Below are 19,255 nucleotides of genomic sequence, written 5' to 3' on the forward strand. Positions count from 1 at the left end.
CCCTCCCTCCCCTCCCTCCCTCCCTCCCTCTCTCCTCCCTCCCTCTCCCTCTCTCTCTCCCTCCTTCCCTCCCTCCCTCCCTCCCTCCCTCCCTCCCTCCCTCCCTCTCCCTCCCTCCCTCCCCTCCCTCCTCCCTCCCTCCCTCCCTCCCTCCCTCCTCTCCCTCCCTCCCCTCCCTCCCTCCCTCCCTCCCTCCCTCCCTCCCTCCCTCCCTCCCTCCCTCCTCTCCCTCTCCCTCTCCCTCCCTCCCTCTCCCTCCCTCCCTCCCTCCCTCCCTCCCCTCCCTCCCTCCCTCCCTCCCTCCCTCCCTCCCTCCCTCCCTCTCTCTCCCTCCTCCCCCTCCCTCCCTCCTCCCTCCCTCCCTCTCTCCCTCCCTCCCTCCCTCCCTCCCTCCCTCCTTCCCTCCCCTCCCCCTCCTCCCTCCCTCCCTCCCTCCCTCCCTCCCTCCCCCCTCTCCTTCCTCCCTCCCTCCTTCCCTCCCTCCCTCCCTTCCCTCCCTCCCTCTCTCCTCTCTCCTCCCTCCCTCCCTCCCTCCCTCCCTCCCTCCCTCCCTCCCTCCCTCCCTCCCTCCCTCCCTCCCTCCCCTCCCTTCCCTCCCTCCCTCCCTCCCTCCCTCCCTCCCTCTCCTCCCTCCCTCCCTCCCTCCCTCCCTCCCTCCCTCCCTCTCCCTCCCTCCCTCCCCTCCCTCCCTCCCTCCCTCTCCTTCCCTCCCTCCCTCCCTCCCTCCCTCCCTCTCCCTCCTTCCCTCCCTCCCTCCCTCCCTCCCTCCTCCTTCCCTCCCCCTCCCTCCCTCCCTCCCTCCCTCTCCTCCCTCTCCCTCCCTCCCTCCCTCCCTCCCTCCCTCCCTCCCTCTCTCTCCTTCCCTCCCTCCCCTCCCTCCCTCCCTCCCTCCCTCCCTCCCTCCCTCCCCTCCCTCCTCCCTCTCTCTCTCTCTCCTTCCCTCCCTCTCTCCTTCCCTCCCTCCCTCCCTCCCTCCTCCCCCTCCCTCCCTCCCTCCCTCCCTCCCTCCCTCCCTCCCTCCCTCCCTCCCTCCCTCCCTCCCTCCCTCCCTCCCTCCCCTCCCTCCCTCCCTCCCTCCCTCCCCCTCCCTCCCTCCCTCCCTCCTCCCTCCTCCCTCCCCCCTCCCTCCCTCCCCCCCTACCTCCTCCCTCCCTCCCTCCTCTCTCCCTCCCTCCCTCCCTCCATCTCCCTCCTCCTCCCTCTCCCTCTCCCTCCCTCCCTCCCTCCCTCCCTCCATCCTCCCTCCCTCCCTCCCTCTCCCTCCCTCTCCTCCCTCCTCCCTCCCTCCCTCCCTCCCTCCCTCTCCTCCCTCCCTCCCTCCCTCCCTCCTCCCTCTCCTCCCTCCCTCTCCCTCCATCTCCCTCCTCCCCTCCCCCTCCCTCCCTCTCCCTCTCTCTTTCCTCTCCCTCCCTCCCTCCCTCCCTCCCTCTTTCCTTCCCTCCCTCCCTCCCCTCTCCTTCCCCTCCCCCTCCCCCCTCCCTCCCTCCCCTCCCCTCTCCCTCCCTCCCTCCCTCCCTCCCTCTCTCCCTCCCTCCCTCCCTCCCTCCCTCCCTCCCTCTCTCTCTCTCCCCTCCAGATCCTGGCCATCCTGTCTATCCTGTTCATAATTCTCTCCACTATCGCCTTGTCCCTCAACACCCTACCAGAGCTCCAGGTGCTAGATGAGTTCGGCCAGGCCAACGACAACCCCCAGCTGGCCCATGTGGAAGCCATCTGCATCGCATGGTTTACCATGGAATACCTCCTCCGTTTCCTCTCTTCACCCAACAAATGGAAGTTCTTCAAAGGTAGATATATACACCTGGTCCCAGATCTATTTATTTGTGATCTATTTGTCAACTCATTATCATGTTTGATAGTACAAACTGATCTGCGACCAGGTCATATAGGCCAGACCTGCCTTTCAACTAAACTGGTTCTGATCCACTGCAGGATGGATGATGATCATTTGGTTTCATTGATCATATATTTGGTTTTATTTAACCCATTTCATTGATCGTACATTTTATTTGCGTTTTAGTGAAAGGACGAATTTAGTTGCAATTCAGCTGGTTGATGTCAAGGTCATTATTGTAAAAGAGAATGTGTTCTCAGTTATATGTCCTGCTAAAATGAAGGAACAATAAATAAATGTTGCTGACACTTGTGCAACGTCTTGTTAAAAACATTTAAGAAAAACTCTCTGATTCTCTCCCTCTCTTTCTTTCTCTCCCTTTCTCTCCCTCCTTATTTATCTCCCCCTTCTCTCTCCATCGTTATCTCTCTCTCTCCTTCTCTCTCTCTCTTTCCATCTCCCACCCTCCCTCCATCTTTCTCTCTCTCCCTCCCTCCTCTCTCCCCTCTCCTTCTCTCTCCACCTCCCTCCACCTTTCTCTCTCCCTCCTTATTTATCTCTCCCCATCTCTCTCTCCTTCTCTCCTCTTTCCATCTCCCACCCTCTCTCCTTCCCTCTCTTTTCTCTCTCCACCTCCATCTTTCTCTCTATCAGTGCATGCTGGGAGTTTTTGGAGTTGAGTGTTTCATGTCCTAACTTATTTTCTTGGTTCTCTCCTGGTCTTTTCTTTCAAATTTAATTTTCTATGATGGAGGGTTAATGTTATTTTAGTGTTTGTTTTACAAAGTTAGGGTGGAAGAGGACAGAGTTTTGGTTTCCTGGGGTTTGGAAGGTATGGTTTGTGTGGAGGAGACATTGTGGATATGGATTCAGGTGTTGAGGTGGACGAGGTAGGTCGCGGTCGGTGAACAGGTAGGAGCTGAATTTATACATTCTGCTTCCAGAATGAACAAAGCTGTGGTTGTGTTCATGAAAAGAGAAAATTTGGTGGGTAGGCTCATTGCTAGTGGAATATTTGTAAGGGGTGTGTTGGTGCCAATTTCTCCTCTTTCGACTCCTTCGACCAGGGTGGTAGTTGCATATTTCCCTACGTTTATTATAGATGATCAAATCAGGAAAGAGCTCAGTTGTTTTGGTAAGTCTGCTTTCAGTTTTCGTGTCGGCAGGTTTTCGGGCAGATGCTGTTAAGCATGTTTTATTCGTTCCAGAGGCAAGTGTTCATAACAATGAGCAACAGCTCAATGTGCATTTTAAAGGCATGGGGATGGGCTCTACGCAGTTTTTGCACAGATAGTCTACAGTGTTTTGAGTGTGGGAATGTGGAGCATAAAAGCTTGATGTTGATGTAGATGAGGGTGGGTCTAGTCAGGTTATAGATGGGGGTGTAGATGAGGCTGGGTCAAGTCAGGCTATAGATGGTGGTGTAGTTGAGGCTGGGTCTAGTCAGGTTATAGATGGTGGTGTAGATGAGACTGGGTCAAGTCAGGCTATAGATGGTGGTGTAGATGAGGCTGGGTCGAGTCAGGTTATAGATGGTGGTGTAGATGAGGCTGGGTCTAGTCAGGTTATAGATGGTGGTGTAGATGAGTCTGGGTCTAGTCAGGTTATAGATGGTGTAGATGAGGCTGGGTCTAGTCATGTTATAGATGGTGGTGTAGATGAGGCTGGGTCTAGTCAGGCTAAAGATGGGGGTGTAGATGAGGCTGGGGAAGTCAGGTTATAGATGGTGGTGTAGATGAGGCTGGGTCTAGTCAGGTTATAGATGGTGGTGTAGATGAGGCTGGGTCTAGTCAGGTTATAGATGGTGGTGTAGATGAGGCTGGGTCTAGTCAGGTTATAGATGGTGTAGATGAGGCTGGGTCTAGTCAGGTTATAGATGGAGGTGTAGATGGGGCTGGGACTAGTCAAATTATAGATGGTGGTGTAGATGAGACTGGGTATAGTCAGGTTTTTAGTGGATGAGGAGAGTACAGTTTGGGGAAGGATAAGAGACCAGGGGGGAGGAAAGGGCATGTATGCGGATGAGGAAAAAGGGGGAGAAGAAAGGAAGGGGGCTGAGGGGGTGGTTAAAGGGGAGAAAAAAGGAGTAGGGGGACACTGTTTTGGGAGTTTCTTTTAAAGGCACCATGGAACCTTTGCCTGGGGGGTGGCTGACCAGAGATGGAAGGGCAGGTGGTCAGGATGGGAGATGGAGATGAGGAGGAACTAAGGTGAGTCTGAGGAAGAAGATTATGAGGAGGCTTTTATTTCAGACTCCTCCTCGATGGGTAGAGCCTAGCGGACAGCCAGGGGTCAAAGTCCACGGTGAGGGAACTGACAAGGTTCCTGGATGAGACCAAGGGGAACATTTTTAATCTCTAGGCTTTGTTTTTGTGATCTGAGAGAAAGTTTGTAAGATCAATACAACATGCTATAAAAAAGGAGGAGCATGGTATCCTCTCACCCAGGAAACGGTTTAGATTGAGGAAGTGGGCCACAACAGGAAACAGTTTAGGTTGAGGGAAGTGGATCACAACAGTGAGTAAAGGTTTACCTTCAGACACTGTTTTGATGAATAGTTTCTTTCTGACACTGGGGCTTTTCGAGATTTGAGGAGAAGCTATTGGCCTCTTTCTCTGCTGGCTTTTCTCCCACTACTTATGGAGACTGGTCGGAGGGGATCGCTCAATATAAATGGCACCAGAGATGCTGGGAAAGGACGCTGGTGGTGGAGGGGAAGGTTGGGGGTCAGGCTAGCTTGCCTGTTGAAGCAGGTGGTCGGAGGGGACTGGAACTCTCACAGGTAGAGGCTGAGGAGACGCTGGTGGTCGGAGGGGACTGGAACTCTCACAGGTAGCGCCTGAGGAGACGCTGGTGGTCGGAAGGGGACTGGAACTCTCACAGGTAGAGCCTGAGGAGACGCTGGTCGGAGGGGACTGGAACTCTCACAGGTAGAGCCTGAGGAGACGCTGCTGGTCGGAGGGGACTGGAACTCTCACAGGTAGAGCCTGAGGAGACACTGGTGGTCGGAGGGGACTGGAACTCTCACAGGTAGCGCCTGAGGAGACGCATTGTGGTCGGAGGGGACTGGAACTCAGTTCACAGGTAGAGCCCGAGGAGACGCTGGTCGGAGGGGACTGGAACTCACAGGTAGAGCCCGAGGAGACGCTGGTCGGAGGGGACTGGATCATCTAACAGGTAGAGCCCTAGGACCACCGCTGGTTGGGTGGGGACTGGAACTCTCACAGGTAACACCTGAGGAGACGTAAAGGTGGGTGGTCGGAGGGGACTGGTCTCTCACAGGTAGCGCCTGAGGAGACGCTGGTCGGAGGGGACAAGAACTCTCACAGGTAGAGCCTGAGGAGGCGCTGGTGGTCGGAGGGGACTGGAACTAGGCCTCACAGGTAGCGCCTGAGGAGACGCTGGCCGGAGGGGACAGGAACTCCTCACAGGTAGCGCCTGAGGAGACGCTGGTCAGAGGGGACAGGAACTCTGTCACAGGTAGAGCCTGAGGAGACGCTGGTGGTCGGAGGGGACAGGAACCTACAGGTAGCGACCTGAGGAGACGCTGGTGGTCGGAGGGGACAGGAACTCTCACAGGTAGAGTCTGAGGAGACGCTGGTGGTCGGAGGGGACAGGAACTCTCACAGGTAGCGCCTGAGGAGACGCTGGTCGGAGGGGACTGGAACAACCTCACAGGTAGAGCCTGGGGAGACGCTGGTCGGAGGGGACAGGAACTCTCACAGGTAGAGCCTGAGGAGACTCTGGTGGTCTGAGGGGGGGGACTGGAACTGTACAATGGATTATTACCAAAGACAGAAATGGGGAAGAGCCTCATTCAGTGTCAGTGGGAGTGTTAAGGGACATCATTAATCAGTGCAACATAGTGGATGTTTGGAGAACTAAACATCCAAACACAAGACAGTATACATGGGTGAAGGGTTTTGGGGGGCTGGGAGTGCAGCCCAACCTCTGATTGGTTTTACATGTCCAGGAATCGGAGCAATCTACAAGGCTGTTAAGGTTGCTAACATTAGGAACCGGTGGGGTTTTCAGATCATCACATAACCATTCCTCTGCTGTCTATTTCACCACCATCTTATTGGAAGTTCAATGTAAATCTCTTACAAGATGACACTTTTTTCAGGTTTCTACAACGTTTTGGTAAGGTGGGGGCAGTCTGAAGAGTGGGAGTAAAGTACAACCTCTGAGTCAAGGTTAGGGAGCCTGGGGGAAAGTTGGAGGATGTGGCTTTTCTGTCATCAAAGCCCTCTACAACCTCTGCATCCTCAGAGGTTAGGAGAGTATTGGAGGAACTACAACCTCTGTATTAGTTGAACATTAGGAGCCTGGGGAGATGGTGGGGGTGGGATAAAGCCCTCTACAACCTCTGCATTAAGGTAAGGAATTGAGCCTGGGGAGTTTGAGGGGTGGGAGGTAAAGCTACAACCTCTGCATTAAGGTTAGGAACATTAGGAACCTGGGGGAGTTTGAGGATGTGGGAGGTGCCCTCACAACCTCTGCATTAAGGTTAGGAACATTAGGAGCCTGGGGAGTTTGAGGATGTGGGAGGTAAAGCCCTCTACAACCTCTGCATTAAGGTTAGGAACATTAGGAGCCTGGGGGAGTTTGAGGATGTGGGAGGTAAAGCCCTCTACAACCTCTGCATTAAGGTTAGGAACATTAGGAGCCTGGGGGAGTTTGAGAGGGGTGGGAGGTAAAGCCCTCTACAACCTCTGCATTAAGGTTAGGAACATTAGGAGCCTGGGGAAGTTTGAGAGGTGTGGGAGGTAAAGCCCTCTACAACCTCTGTGTTAAGGTTAGGAACATTAGGAGCCTGGGGGAGTTTGAGAGGGGTGGGAGGTAAAGCCCTCTACAACCTCTGCATTAAGGTGAGGAACATTAGGAGCCTGGGGGAGTTTTAGGCGGTGGGAGGTAAAGCCCTCTGCAACCTCTGCATTAAGGTGAGGAACATTAGGAGCCTGGGGGAGTTTGAGGGGGTGGGAGGTAAAGCCCTCTACAACCTCTGCATTAAGGTAAGGAACATTAGGAGCCTAACAGGAGTGAAGGGACATCAGTGGCAGGGGGAATGTGGGGCGGAGAGTATGGTGGGTTTTAGATGGAGGGGGCTCTACAAACCCCCAGTACCAAAGAGGTCAGGGGACCTCCAGTGGAGGGTTCTTCATGGAGCCCTGGCCACTAACAGCTGATTGGCTCGGGTTGAACAAGGAGTTGGGCAGCGGTGTCTTTTCTGTGTTATGAGTGAAACTGTGATTCATGTGTTTTCTGTGTGCACCAGGTTAATGCCATTAATGTCTCTGTTGGAATGTCTGTGTGAGAGGTTGAGGGTGGGTTTTACTGTTGGGATGTTTATAATTGGGGTACAAGTATTAGAATAAGGAAAAGGCCAAATGTGTGTCGTTTAATTTTCTGTTGGCGATCCGGCTAACAAGGAGAAACAGGGTCAAAGGTGGGGGGATAACAGAACCTATACTATATTTAATGGGATGGTTTCTGTGTGCCTCAGGGTGGAATGTGAGTTCTATAAATGATGAAAAGTGTGGCAATGTTTCAGGAGATATGGTGTGTTGGGAGCTGTCTGTACAGCTGGGGAAAATGTTTTGGATATACGGTTGTAGAAGTGGTGAGGATTTGGTTATTGTGATGTGTGGTGGTGTTTTTGTATCGTGGTGTAGAGGGCAAGGTGAGTATGGTACATCTAGGCAGTACTGCAGTACAAGAGATTTTGGGGTGTTTTGTTTTAAGGGGTGGTGAGGTTTTAATGAAATGAGAATGTTTCAATTAAATAAAAAGACAAAAAAGTCAAAAGTTGCTGTCCCTCTCTTTCTCTCCCTGTCTGTCTCAAAGGTCCCCTGAACGTCATTGACCTGCTGGCCATCCTCCCTTATTATGTCACCATCTTCCTGACGGAATCCAACAAGAGTGTTCTACAGTTCCAGAACGTTCGGCGCGTGGTGCAGATATTCCGGATCATGAGAATATTGAGGATTCTGAAGCTGGCCAGGCATTCCACAGGGCTGCAGTCTCTAGGTCTGTATGCATGTTGTTTAGCCCGGTGTATCATAATCCTGGTCCTGGGGACCCAAAGTGGTCCACATTTGAGTTTTTTCCCAAGCACTACGCAGCTCAGTTGATTCATGGAATCAGGTGTGTAGTGCAAGGGGGGGAAAAAATGTAAGTTTAGGTCCACAGAACCAGGATGAAGAAACACTGGCGTTTGCCTCATTGAGGACATTGACGTTTTTCTAATGTAATGTAATGTAATCTAGGCTTCACCCTGAGGCGGAGTTACAACGAGCTGGGCCTGCTCATCCTCTTCCTGGCCATGGGCATTATGATCTTCTCCAGCCTCGTCTTCTTCGCCGAGAAGGACGAAGACGCCACCAAGTTCACCAGCATCCCCGCCTCCTTCTGGTGGGCCACTATCACTATGACTACGGTGGGTTACGGGGACATCTACCCTCAGACTCTGTTGGGGAAGATAGTCGGGGGTCTCTGCTGTATCGCCGGGGTGTTGGTCATCGCTCTGCCAATCCCCATTATAGTCAACAACTTCTCTGAGTTCTACAAGGAGCAGAAGAGGCAGGAGAAGGCCATAAAGAGGCGGGAGGCCCTGGAGAGGGCCAAGAGGAATGGTAGTATCATCTCCATGAACTTGAAGGATGCGTTCGCGCGGAGTATGGAGCTGATGGATGTCGTCGTGGAGAAAGGAGGAGAGGACAACCAGCTGTCTCCCAGCTGGGCCGGCACGCACAAATACACTGCCTCCGACATCAGCCTGAGGTCGTTGGATAAGAAGTACCCCGAGTCCGTCCTCCTGGGGTCCACCCACCGCATCACCATCACCACCAGCGGAAGCCCCAAGCGGAGGCCCCTCAGTAGCTTTCAGTATAAAGGCCGTATCCCAGAATTCAGAGGCAGTACCTCTCAGCTTCTTAACGCTCAGAACCTAGAGATCATGTTCAACCAGCTGACCAGGTCTCAGTCCTTTACCAACCTCAACCCTTCCTGCTCTGTGAGCACTATGAGCACCTCCGCCACCACGGCAACCTCTGTATCTTCGCGGCAACAGCACCCAGGGTCCCCGCCCTCCCCGACCCAGCCCCCACAGGAAGTGGGGCTGGAGAGGCAGGAAGTCCCACCCTCTTCCTCGACAGAGCCCCTACTGAAGATAAGCGAAGCAGTACGCAGCCTGTCGAGCATGGACAGCTTCGCCAGCTGCAGGGCTGAGTTCGGGGAGGGCTCTGGATACGGAAGAAAGTTCCCTCCGTCTCTAGACCTCCTCCCAGAATCGAGGGTCAACGATGTCCAAAGCCTCCAGGACGCCGCCTCCCTCAAAAACAGCATGTATGAGTTTGTCCCCTACAACCAAGATGGCTGCACACAGTTCCCGAGAGACGACGTGGAGAACATCCGTAGCACCCTGAGAGACGGCATCAACCCTGTCGTCAAGGGGACCAAAGAGCTAAAGGAGAACTTCATCAAGGGCCCATCCACCGAGCACCCCCCTACACCACCCAGCACCACCTCTCCCCATGACATCAGCTTCAGCTTCCTGGAGAATGAATCCCCAGAGAGGGAGACCTCGCTGCTCCTCCCCAGCACAAAGGCCGTCATCATGGGCACAGAAGACGAGACCAGCCCCCTGTCCCGCGACAGGCTGGTGGTGGACACCGCGCCAGGGGATGAGGAAGGTCAAGGTTCGTCCAACGAGGAGAAGAATCAGATGGAAGCGGCGGGAACGGCAGGGGGGGCACCGGCTGGGAACTGCACCCAGGATGTGGTGGTGGTGGTGGGAGGAGGAGGGGCAGGTGGGGAGGGCAAGGTCGACAGCAACCAAAGTGGACACGACAAAGCAGAGAACCACATGTTTACACCAGAGATTCACCTGATGCCCGGGGATGGCAGTATGTCCCCGACCTGCGAAACCAGCATGTAACCCACTGGAACTACGTTGAATTAACCTGACCCTTGACCTGCTGAAAAAGACCGAAGATGAATGAGGAGATATTGGAAAAAGAGAACACAGATCGTGAAAGAGTGGAAGAGATATTTGCATGGCATGACATGTGGGGCTCAAAACGAGAAACTCATACGGATCATTTATCCAAGTATAAGGACATTTGTTTGATCCTGATGTATATTTCAACCGTGTTCCTTTTTATTCTAGCAACAAAATGCACGGAGGGATTTATCTTTAAAAAGCATGCATTTAAAAAATATATATATACATACTAAGTACTTGGCTGAAAGCGTTCCACTGTACGTAATATGACAACAAAGGCAATGCACAGAAGAAGAGACAGAAGAAATCCATGTTTGCCAAAAAGGTACAAATATTTCCAATGTGAGGAGAATGGAAGTAAATACATTGACAGACCTCAGACAGAGTGAGTGTGTATCCCAAATGGCACCCTTTTACCTTAAACTGTATAGTGCCACAACTCTTTCCCTATATAGGGTAGTGCACTACGTAGGGCATAGGATGCCATTTGGGGACGTCGCCAGAGTGTTGCAACGTAGCGACCTATGTCAAACATATCACAACGTTTCGTGGGAAATGCAATGTGTATAAAACCACGACAACTATGTCATGTTTTTGGCGTTAATGATGAGATTTATGTGTGTGAACTTTAATGTCATGAACATTATTGTTTTAAGTTTTCATTACAATTGGTTTGTCATTATTAAAAAGACCTTAGGCTAAATGACCAGAATATTATTATTTTTATAATTATTTATGTTAGAAAGAAGGATTTAAAAAAAAAAACTTTTCTTCCTCTCGAGTACACAGCTATAAATTGCCTAAATCTGTAGTTAGTGAGGACAACTGGCAAATGCTTCAGCTACTCGCCTAAACATAATAAATAAGCATTTATATCAGCAAGCAGTATAGGTTTATAGAAAGAATAAAATCATTAGGCTGGTTGAAATATAACACTACACCCTTTTCCTCTTCTTTGATTCCATCCCAAAAAAAATCACACAAATAATAATAATGTACTTCTGAATGTAGCTTTTACAGATATAAATTCTCTAAAAACAGTAAAAGTAGGCCTACAGTTAAGTTAGTTAATCCTAGATGCATTCTATCTGGGCAGTGGGGCGGATCTGACTGTCAGTCATTGATTCTTGCATATGCTACCAGTAGCTCTTCCTTTGGACAACGTCAACAATGGTACATCCCATGTAGCACCTTGTTTCCCTATGCAGGGCACTACTTTCGACCAGAGTCCCATAGGGTTCTGGTCAAAACTAGTGGGCTTTGTAGTGGGCTTTGTAGTGGGATTTATAGTGGGCTTTGTTAGGAATAGGGTACTACTGTGTTGGAAGCCACCAATGACAAAATATCACATAGAAAAACTAAAGTACAGTATATTTGTACTGTCAGAGCTTTTATCTATCAATCTATCAGTGCATCCAAGCTGCTAAATAGAGTCATCAGTAAATGTGTGCTTTTATTTTCCCTCGTGGGTGGTGGGTCTGTAGTGTCATCAGAACCAGTGGGTTTGTAGTACCATCAGAACCAGTGGGTCTGTAGTTCCATCAGAACCAGTGGGTCTGTAGTACCATCAGAACCTGTGGGTCTGTAGTTCCATCAGAACCAGTGGGTCTGTAGTACCATCAGAACCAGTGGGTCTGTAGTGTCATCAGAACCAGTGGGTCTGTAGTACCATCAGAACCAGTAGGTCTGTAGTGTCATCAGAACCAGTGGGTCTGTAGTATCATCAGAACCAGTGGGTCTGTAGTACCATCAGAATCAGTGGGTCAGTAGTACCATCAGAACCAGTGGGTCTGTAGTACCATCAGAACCAGTGGGTCTGTAGTACCATCAGAACCAGTGGGTCTGTAGTGTCATCAGAACCAGTGGGTCTGTAGTGTCATCAGAACCAGTGGGTCTGTAGTGTCATCAGAACCAGTGGGTCTGCAGTACCATCAGAACCAGAAACATATATTTGTTGTATTGCAGTGGGTCTTTGTGGGTCTTGTCATCAGAACCAGTGGGTCTGTAGTGTCATCAGAACCAGTGGGTCTGTAGTACCATCAGAACCAGAAACATCTATTTGTTGTATTGCTCTTTGTGTCTTGGACTGTACAGGATTCAGTTTTAACCCTGAACGATTTCATTCAAACTTTAAAACACAAACTTGTACTTTCCCTGCTTTCTTTTTTTTTCACTGAATGAAAATATCTGTTTTTATGTTGCTGTATATTCCCATTTTCTGCTGGAAAATATATATATATATCTATTGCTTTAGCATGGCACTTGGCTGAGTTTATAATATTAAAACTAGCACTGAGTTTGAGAAAGCCACATAGATCAGAATGGTAGACCTACAGATAGGAGGATGAGAAGGAGGAAGAGGAGGAGGAGGAGGAAGAGGAGGATGAGAAGGAGGAAGAGGAGGAAATTATAGTCTGAGTGGACCAGAGCGCAGAATAACTGATGTATTTACCCACTCACCACCTGGTGAAGACGGCCGTTGCCGGTAAACGTTGGCAAAAAAAGCATAATTAAATTATTGCCAGCAGCACAGTTACAGTCAACAACGCTCTGGATAACATTAAAGCAGCCTCACCAGCTCTGCCAGGGTGAGTAAAATGGTCAGTGAGCTGTTCTCTCATTTGTGTCTTGAAGAAGTAGCTAGCAAGCTAGCCAACTTTAGCCAGTTACCTTGGGTGCTTGTGAGGTCACAACATGTATTTTCACTGCTCTAATTACGTTGGTAACCAGTTTATAACAGCAATAAGGCACCTCGGGGGTTTGTGGTATATGGCCAATATACCACGGCTGAGGGCTGTATCCAGGCACTCCACTTTGCGTCATGCATAAGAACAACCCTTAGCCGTGGTATATTGGTCATATACAACACCCCTTCGGGCCTTATTGCTTAAAACTTCTTATGGCTGCAATCCCGTTAACGGGATCGATATGACAACAGCTAGTGAAAGTGCAGGGCGCCAAATTAAAAAAACAACAGAAATCTCATAATTAAAATTCCTCAAACATACAGGTATCTTATACCATTTTAAAGGTAATCTTGTAGTTAATCCCACCACAGTGTCCGATTTCAAATAGGCTTTACAGCGAAAGCACCACAAATGATTATGTTAGGTCACCACCAACTCACAGAAAAACACAGCCATTTTTCAAGCCAAAGAGAAGAATCACAAAAAGCACAAATAGAGATCAAATTAATCACTAACCTTTGATGATCTTCATCAGATGACACTCATAGGACTTCATGTTACACAATACATATATGTTTTGTTTGATAAAGTGCATATTTATATAAAAAAAATCTCAGTATACATTGGCGCGTTACGTTCACTAGTTCCAAAAACATCCGGTGATATTGCAGAGAGCCACATCATTTTACAGAAATACTCATTATAAATGCTAATGAAAATACAATTGTTAGACATGGAAATATAGATATACCTCTCCTTAATGCAACCGCTGTGTCAGATTTCAAAACAACTTTACGGAAAAAGCAAACCATGCAATAATCTGAGAACGGCGCTCAGAAAAAAATGTATTATCCGCCATGTTGGAATCAACAAAAACCAGAAATAACATTATAAATATTCCCTTACCTTTGATGATCTTCATCAGAATGCACTCCCAGGAATCCTAGTTCCACAATAAATGTTTGATTTGTTCAATAATGTCCATTATTTATGTCCAAGTAGCTACTTTTGTTATGGCGTTTAGTACACAAATACAAACGCTCGTTCAGGTCCAGCATAACGTAGGACAAAAACTTTTAAAAATTATATTACAGGTCGTAGAAACATTTCAAACTAAGTATAGAATCAATCTTTAGGATGTTTTTATCATAAATCTTCAATAACTAATACTAATAATAATATGCATATACTAGCAACTGGGACTGAGGAGAAGGCCGTTTACTCTGGGCACCTTTCATCCAAGCTACTCAATACTGCCCCTGCAGCCATAACAAGTTAATTATAACACGGTACTGGTGAATACTTGTTTCTGATTGGCTTGAAGGGCATTCTAGACCGTGCATGATTTCCCTATAACGCACGGTATATTTACACTGTAGAATTCAATGGCTATAGTTCATTCTTACTTGTTCTCTGTTTAAGCTGCTTTTGAAAGCAAAAGTCGAATTTAAAACATGATTGGCGTTGTTGAATTCAGTTTTCATAATGGCGAGCAAGGACTGATTTGTTTGCTTCGCTAAACTAGCTAAGTCTGTCTGCTTGGTTACCACGGCAACTACTGTGGCTCTCTAGTAAACTTGCTAGCTACTTCAATGGATGTTAAACAAGGTGCTACTTCAGGTACATTTAATTGGTATAAAAGGGATATGAAAGGGATGATGAAATTGGGGCTCCATCTCTGGAAAGTTCAATTTCTCTCCAGAACATACCTTTTCACGTCTTCCATTATTTCCCATAGAGAGCATAGCCCCTCGTTGATTATTCCTTACATATTGGTGTGGCTGGCGATGTGTTGTCAGTCATCTTAACCATTCCCCCACGGCAATAGAACTCAAATTCGATTCTGCTTTGGAGCGAGACGAATCCAAATGAACCATGAGGGCATTTTACAATTCACAAAAACAAAACTCCAAACAACTATGGAAGATTTAAGATTTTATTTATTTATTTATTTCCAATGGCCATTAACAAAATACAAAGGATTTTATATTTTTTTGTGTGAATTAATGTTAAGAATTATTCTATTTTTTTCTAAACCAAAATCAAGAAGCAAGACCAGGATTTCCTGCCGTCACTTGTTTTATTTATGAGGTGGCCAGTCATATGCCTTTGTTCATACTCTAGTACTGTACAGAAAATTATCATTTTTATAGGAAGAATTCAGGTCTTTAAAAGTAATAGATACAACTAATATTATTGAGTTCTCAGGCTTTCTATCTATCAACACTCTGATGTTTCGATTGGATATAGACTTTGTTTTCCATTTACAGGTATTATAATATCAGCTAGTTATGGCTATTACTTTATAAAATATGTTTTGTGACATCCACATTGATGTGTTGACTACCAGGGAGCAGCTGTTTCTGGATATCTTCCCCCTCATCAACTTATCATTGGATTGGCTTAACAGCAGGGAGGGAGGGAGAGAGGAGAGAGAATCATTGGACCTCAGACAGAAAGACAACCCTCTGGGTGAATCGATCGCTCTGATTGGCTCCTACTGAAGCCAAGCCAATGAAGTCAGTATTGTAGATAAACTGAAGGAGCAATGGGTAAGATCCCCATGGAATTCTCAAGGGAAGAATGGTCCATTGGGTACTGGTCAGGACAGGGAGGGAGACAGTTTTTTGGGATGCAGGGAGGGACAATAATCTTTGAGCAAAAGGAGACCTTGTTTCTAGGTGACAGCTGTGTGAAGGGAGAGAGAGCAGTTCTTAGGTGTGAGTGTGACCAGTCATTGTAGACCGTGGTCAACAGTGATCCAACCTTCCCAAGCACACATATGAACAATGGCTATATAGCTTTATGCAGACACAGGGGAATGTAACCTGGTCTCAGTTGCATTTCGTATTATTCTGTACGTAAAATCCAAGACACTCCATTTAGTATGTTATGTTTGGTATGGCTACATAATACAGATGGTTAGTCAAGTCAAAAATGAAAAGGGGGGATTGGATGGGTCGGTGTACAACAAGAACATCTCGCAAATCAAAGGTTGCGATTTAGAATCTCATCATGGACATCTTTAGCATTTGATCTAATTAGCTACTTTCCAACTAAGTTAGCTGCCCCTTCCCATAACCTTAACCCTTTTAGCTAACTCTTCCCTTAACCTAACTCCTAAACTTAGCCTTACCCCTAGCCTAGCTGACGTTAGCGAAATAGCTAATGTTAGCCACCTAGCTAGAATTCGTAATATATCATACATTTTGCAAATCCTTATCATATTGTACGTTTTGCAAATTCGTAACAAATAATACAAATTGTAATTTGTAACATATCGCACGAAATGGGTGATGAACATCCACAAATTAATACATACTACACGAAAAGTAACATACTACAAGGAGTGTCTCAAATTTTACGTACAGAATAACACGAAATGTACAGAGACCAGGTTGGGAATATCCCAATGAAAGACACTAGCTAAAATACAAAACAACACAGGAACACATGTAATCATATCACAAGACGTCAGTGTACAGTCCACTCCACAGAACTCAATGAACTCAATGTTCTGTGGTGTGTGTGTGTTATGTCTCCAATCTCCAGACTTCCAAAAATCATTTGACTACTTTTTAAAAATTATTATTATATTATATTTTTAAAAACAATTCTGCCCAAGGTTGATCTGCTACATGTGAGAGGACATGATGCAATGTTTCTATGTTCTCTCAAAGTGATCCTACATGCTACTATACCTACCTGACGGCTACATTACCTACCTGACGGCTACAATACCTACCTGATGGCTACAATACCTACCTGACGGCTACAATACCTACCTGACGGCTACAATACCTACCTGACGGCTACTATACCTACCTGACGGCTACTATACCTACCTGACGGCTACTATACCTACCTGACGGCTACAATACCTACCTGACGGCTACTATACCTACTACATTACCTACCTGACGGCTACAATACCTACCTGACGGCTACTATACCTACCTGACGGCTACAATACCTACCTGACGGCTACTATACCTACCTGACGGCTACAATACCTACCTGACGGCTACTATACCTACCTGACGGCTACATTACCTACCTGACGGCTACAATACCTACCTGACGGCTACAATACCTACCTGACGGCTACAATACCTACCTGACGGCTACATTACCTACCTGACGGCTACATTACCTACCTGACGGCTACTATACCTACCTGACGGCTACATTACCTACCTGACGGCTACATTACCTACCTGACGGCTACTATACCTACCTGACGCCTACATTACCTACCTGACGGCTACTATACCTACCTGACGGCTACTATACCTACCTGACGGCTACTATACAAACCTGACGGCTACAATACCTACCTGACGGCTACTATACCTACCTGACGGCTACAATACCTACCTGACGGCTACATTACCTACCTGACGGCTACTATACCTACCTGACGGCTACTATACCTACCTGACGGCTACTATACCTACCTGACGGCTACTATACAAACCTGACGGCTACAATACCTACCTGACGGCTACTATGACCTACATCTGACTATACCTACCTGACGGCTACAATACCTACCTGACGGCTACAATACCACCTTACATTACCTACCTGACGGCTACAATACCTACCTGACGGCTACTATACCTACCTGACGGCTACTATACCTACCTGATGGCTACATTACCTACCTGACGGCTACAATACCTACCTGACGGCTACTATACCTGACGGCTACAATACCTATCTGACGGCTACATTACAATACCTACAATACCTGACGGCTACATTACCTACCTGACGGCTACAATACCTACCTGGCGGCTACAATACCTACCTGACAGCTACATTACCTACCATGACCGGCTACTATACCTACCTGACGGCTACTATAACTACCTGACGGCTACTATACCTACCTGACGGCTACTATACCTACCTGACGGCTACCAATACCTACCTGACGGCTAATATACCTACTATACCTACCTGACGGCTACAATACCTACCTGACGGCTACATTACCTACCTGACGGCTACAATACCTACCTGACGGCTACTATACCTACCTGACGGCTACATATACCTACCTGACGGCTACAATACCTACCTGACGGCTACAATACCTACCTGACGGCTACTATACCTACCTGACGGCTACTATACCTACCTGACAGCTACATTACCTACCTGACGGCTACTATACCTACCTGACGGCTACTATACCTACCTGACGGCTACTATACCTACCTGACGGCTACAATACCTACCTGACGGCTACTATACCTACCTGACGGCTACATTACCTACCTGACGGCTACATTACCTACCTGACGGCTACAATACCTACCTGACGGCTAATATACACGGCTACATACCTACCTGACGGCTACATTACCTACCTGACAATACCTACACGGCTACTATACCTACCTGACGGCTACTATACCTACCTGACGGCTACTTACCTACCTGACGGCTACAATACCTACTACTATACCTACCTGACGGCTACAATACCTACCAGACATTACCTACCTGACGGCTACATTACCTACCTGACGGCTACAATTACCTACCTGGCGGCTACAATACCTACCTGACGGCTACTATACCTACCTGACGGCTACATTACCTACCTGACGGCTACAATACCTACCTGACGGCTACATTACCTACCTGACGGCTACTATACCTACCTGACGGCTACATTACCCAGCTGACGGCTACAATACCTACTTGACTGCTACAATACCTACCTGACTGCTACATTACCTACCTGACGGCTACATTACCTACCTGCCACGTTGGTATTTAAAAAGGTTTGACAAATGTAAAAGAAGGGGATTTGATATTCCACTGGTAGTTTTATTTTAATTCATTGTTTTCATCATTCTTTCATCTGTTTTAAAGGAGGGTATGATAACTAAACATTTTTGTAAACTAAACATTTTTGAAACTCCTCTACTGTCATTCTACATATTTTTCATGTTTGTGTTCTCGTCCTCGATGTGACTGTATAGTAATGATGCATTTCACAGGTAGAGTAGTGAAGGGGGATCTGAGTGAGCCAGAATGTTTCCTCTCACAGGTAGAGTAGTGAAGGGGGATCTGAGTGAGCCAGAATGTTTCCTCTCACAGGTAGAGTAGTGAAGCACTGGGGGATCTGAGTGAGCCAGAATGTTTCCTCTCACAGGTAGAGTAGTGAAGCACTGGGGGATCTGAGTGAGCCAGAATGTTTCCTCTCTGGGGGATCTGAGTGAGCCAGAATGTTTCATCTCACAGGTAGAGTAGTGAAGCACTGGGGGATCTGAGTGAGCCAGAATGTTTCCTCTCACAGGTAGAGTAGTGAAGGGGGATCTGAGTGAGCCAGAATGTTTCCTCTCACAGGTAGAGTAGTGAAGGGGGATCTGAGTGAGCCAGAATGTTTCCTCTCACAGGTAGAGTAGTGAAGGGGGATCTGAGTGAGCCAGAATGTTTCCTCTCACAGGTAGAGTAGTGAAGGGGATCTGAGTGAGCCAGAATGTTTCCTCTCACAGGTAGAGTAGTGAAGGGGGATCTGAGTCACCAGAATGTTTCCTCTCACAGGTAGAGTAGTGAAGGGGGATCTGAGTAGCCAGAATGTTTCCTCTCACAGGTAGAGTAGTGAGTAGTGAAGGGGATCTGAGTGAGCCAGAATGTTTCCTCTCACATGAAGGGGGATCTGAGTGAGCCAGAATGTTTCCTCTCACAGGTAGAGTAGTGAAGGGGGGG

The 19,255-nt window shown here is 47.9% G+C and overlaps 1 protein-coding gene across 1 annotated transcript in view; it reads left to right on the forward strand.

The window, feature by feature from the left end:
* Nucleotides 1-10,945, forward strand: part of LOC135521698 (potassium voltage-gated channel subfamily B member 2-like) — a 14,594-nt gene extending 3,649 nt beyond the window's left edge. Inside the window, exons 2-4 of the mRNA XM_064947370.1 lie at nucleotides 1,577-1,787; nucleotides 7,682-7,864; nucleotides 8,104-10,945. Coding sequence (XP_064803442.1) covers nucleotides 1,577-1,787; nucleotides 7,682-7,864; nucleotides 8,104-9,773 — 2,064 coding nt within the window. The 3' untranslated portion in view covers nucleotides 9,774-10,945. The remainder of the gene's footprint in view (nucleotides 1-1,576; nucleotides 1,788-7,681; nucleotides 7,865-8,103) is intronic.
* Nucleotides 10,946-19,255: the final 8,310 nt, after the last annotated feature.

Source organism: Oncorhynchus masou, chromosome 30 (genome assembly GCF_036934945.1).
Source record: "Oncorhynchus masou masou isolate Uvic2021 chromosome 30, UVic_Omas_1.1, whole genome shotgun sequence".
NCBI classification, from domain to species: Eukaryota; Metazoa; Chordata; class Actinopteri; order Salmoniformes; family Salmonidae; genus Oncorhynchus; species Oncorhynchus masou.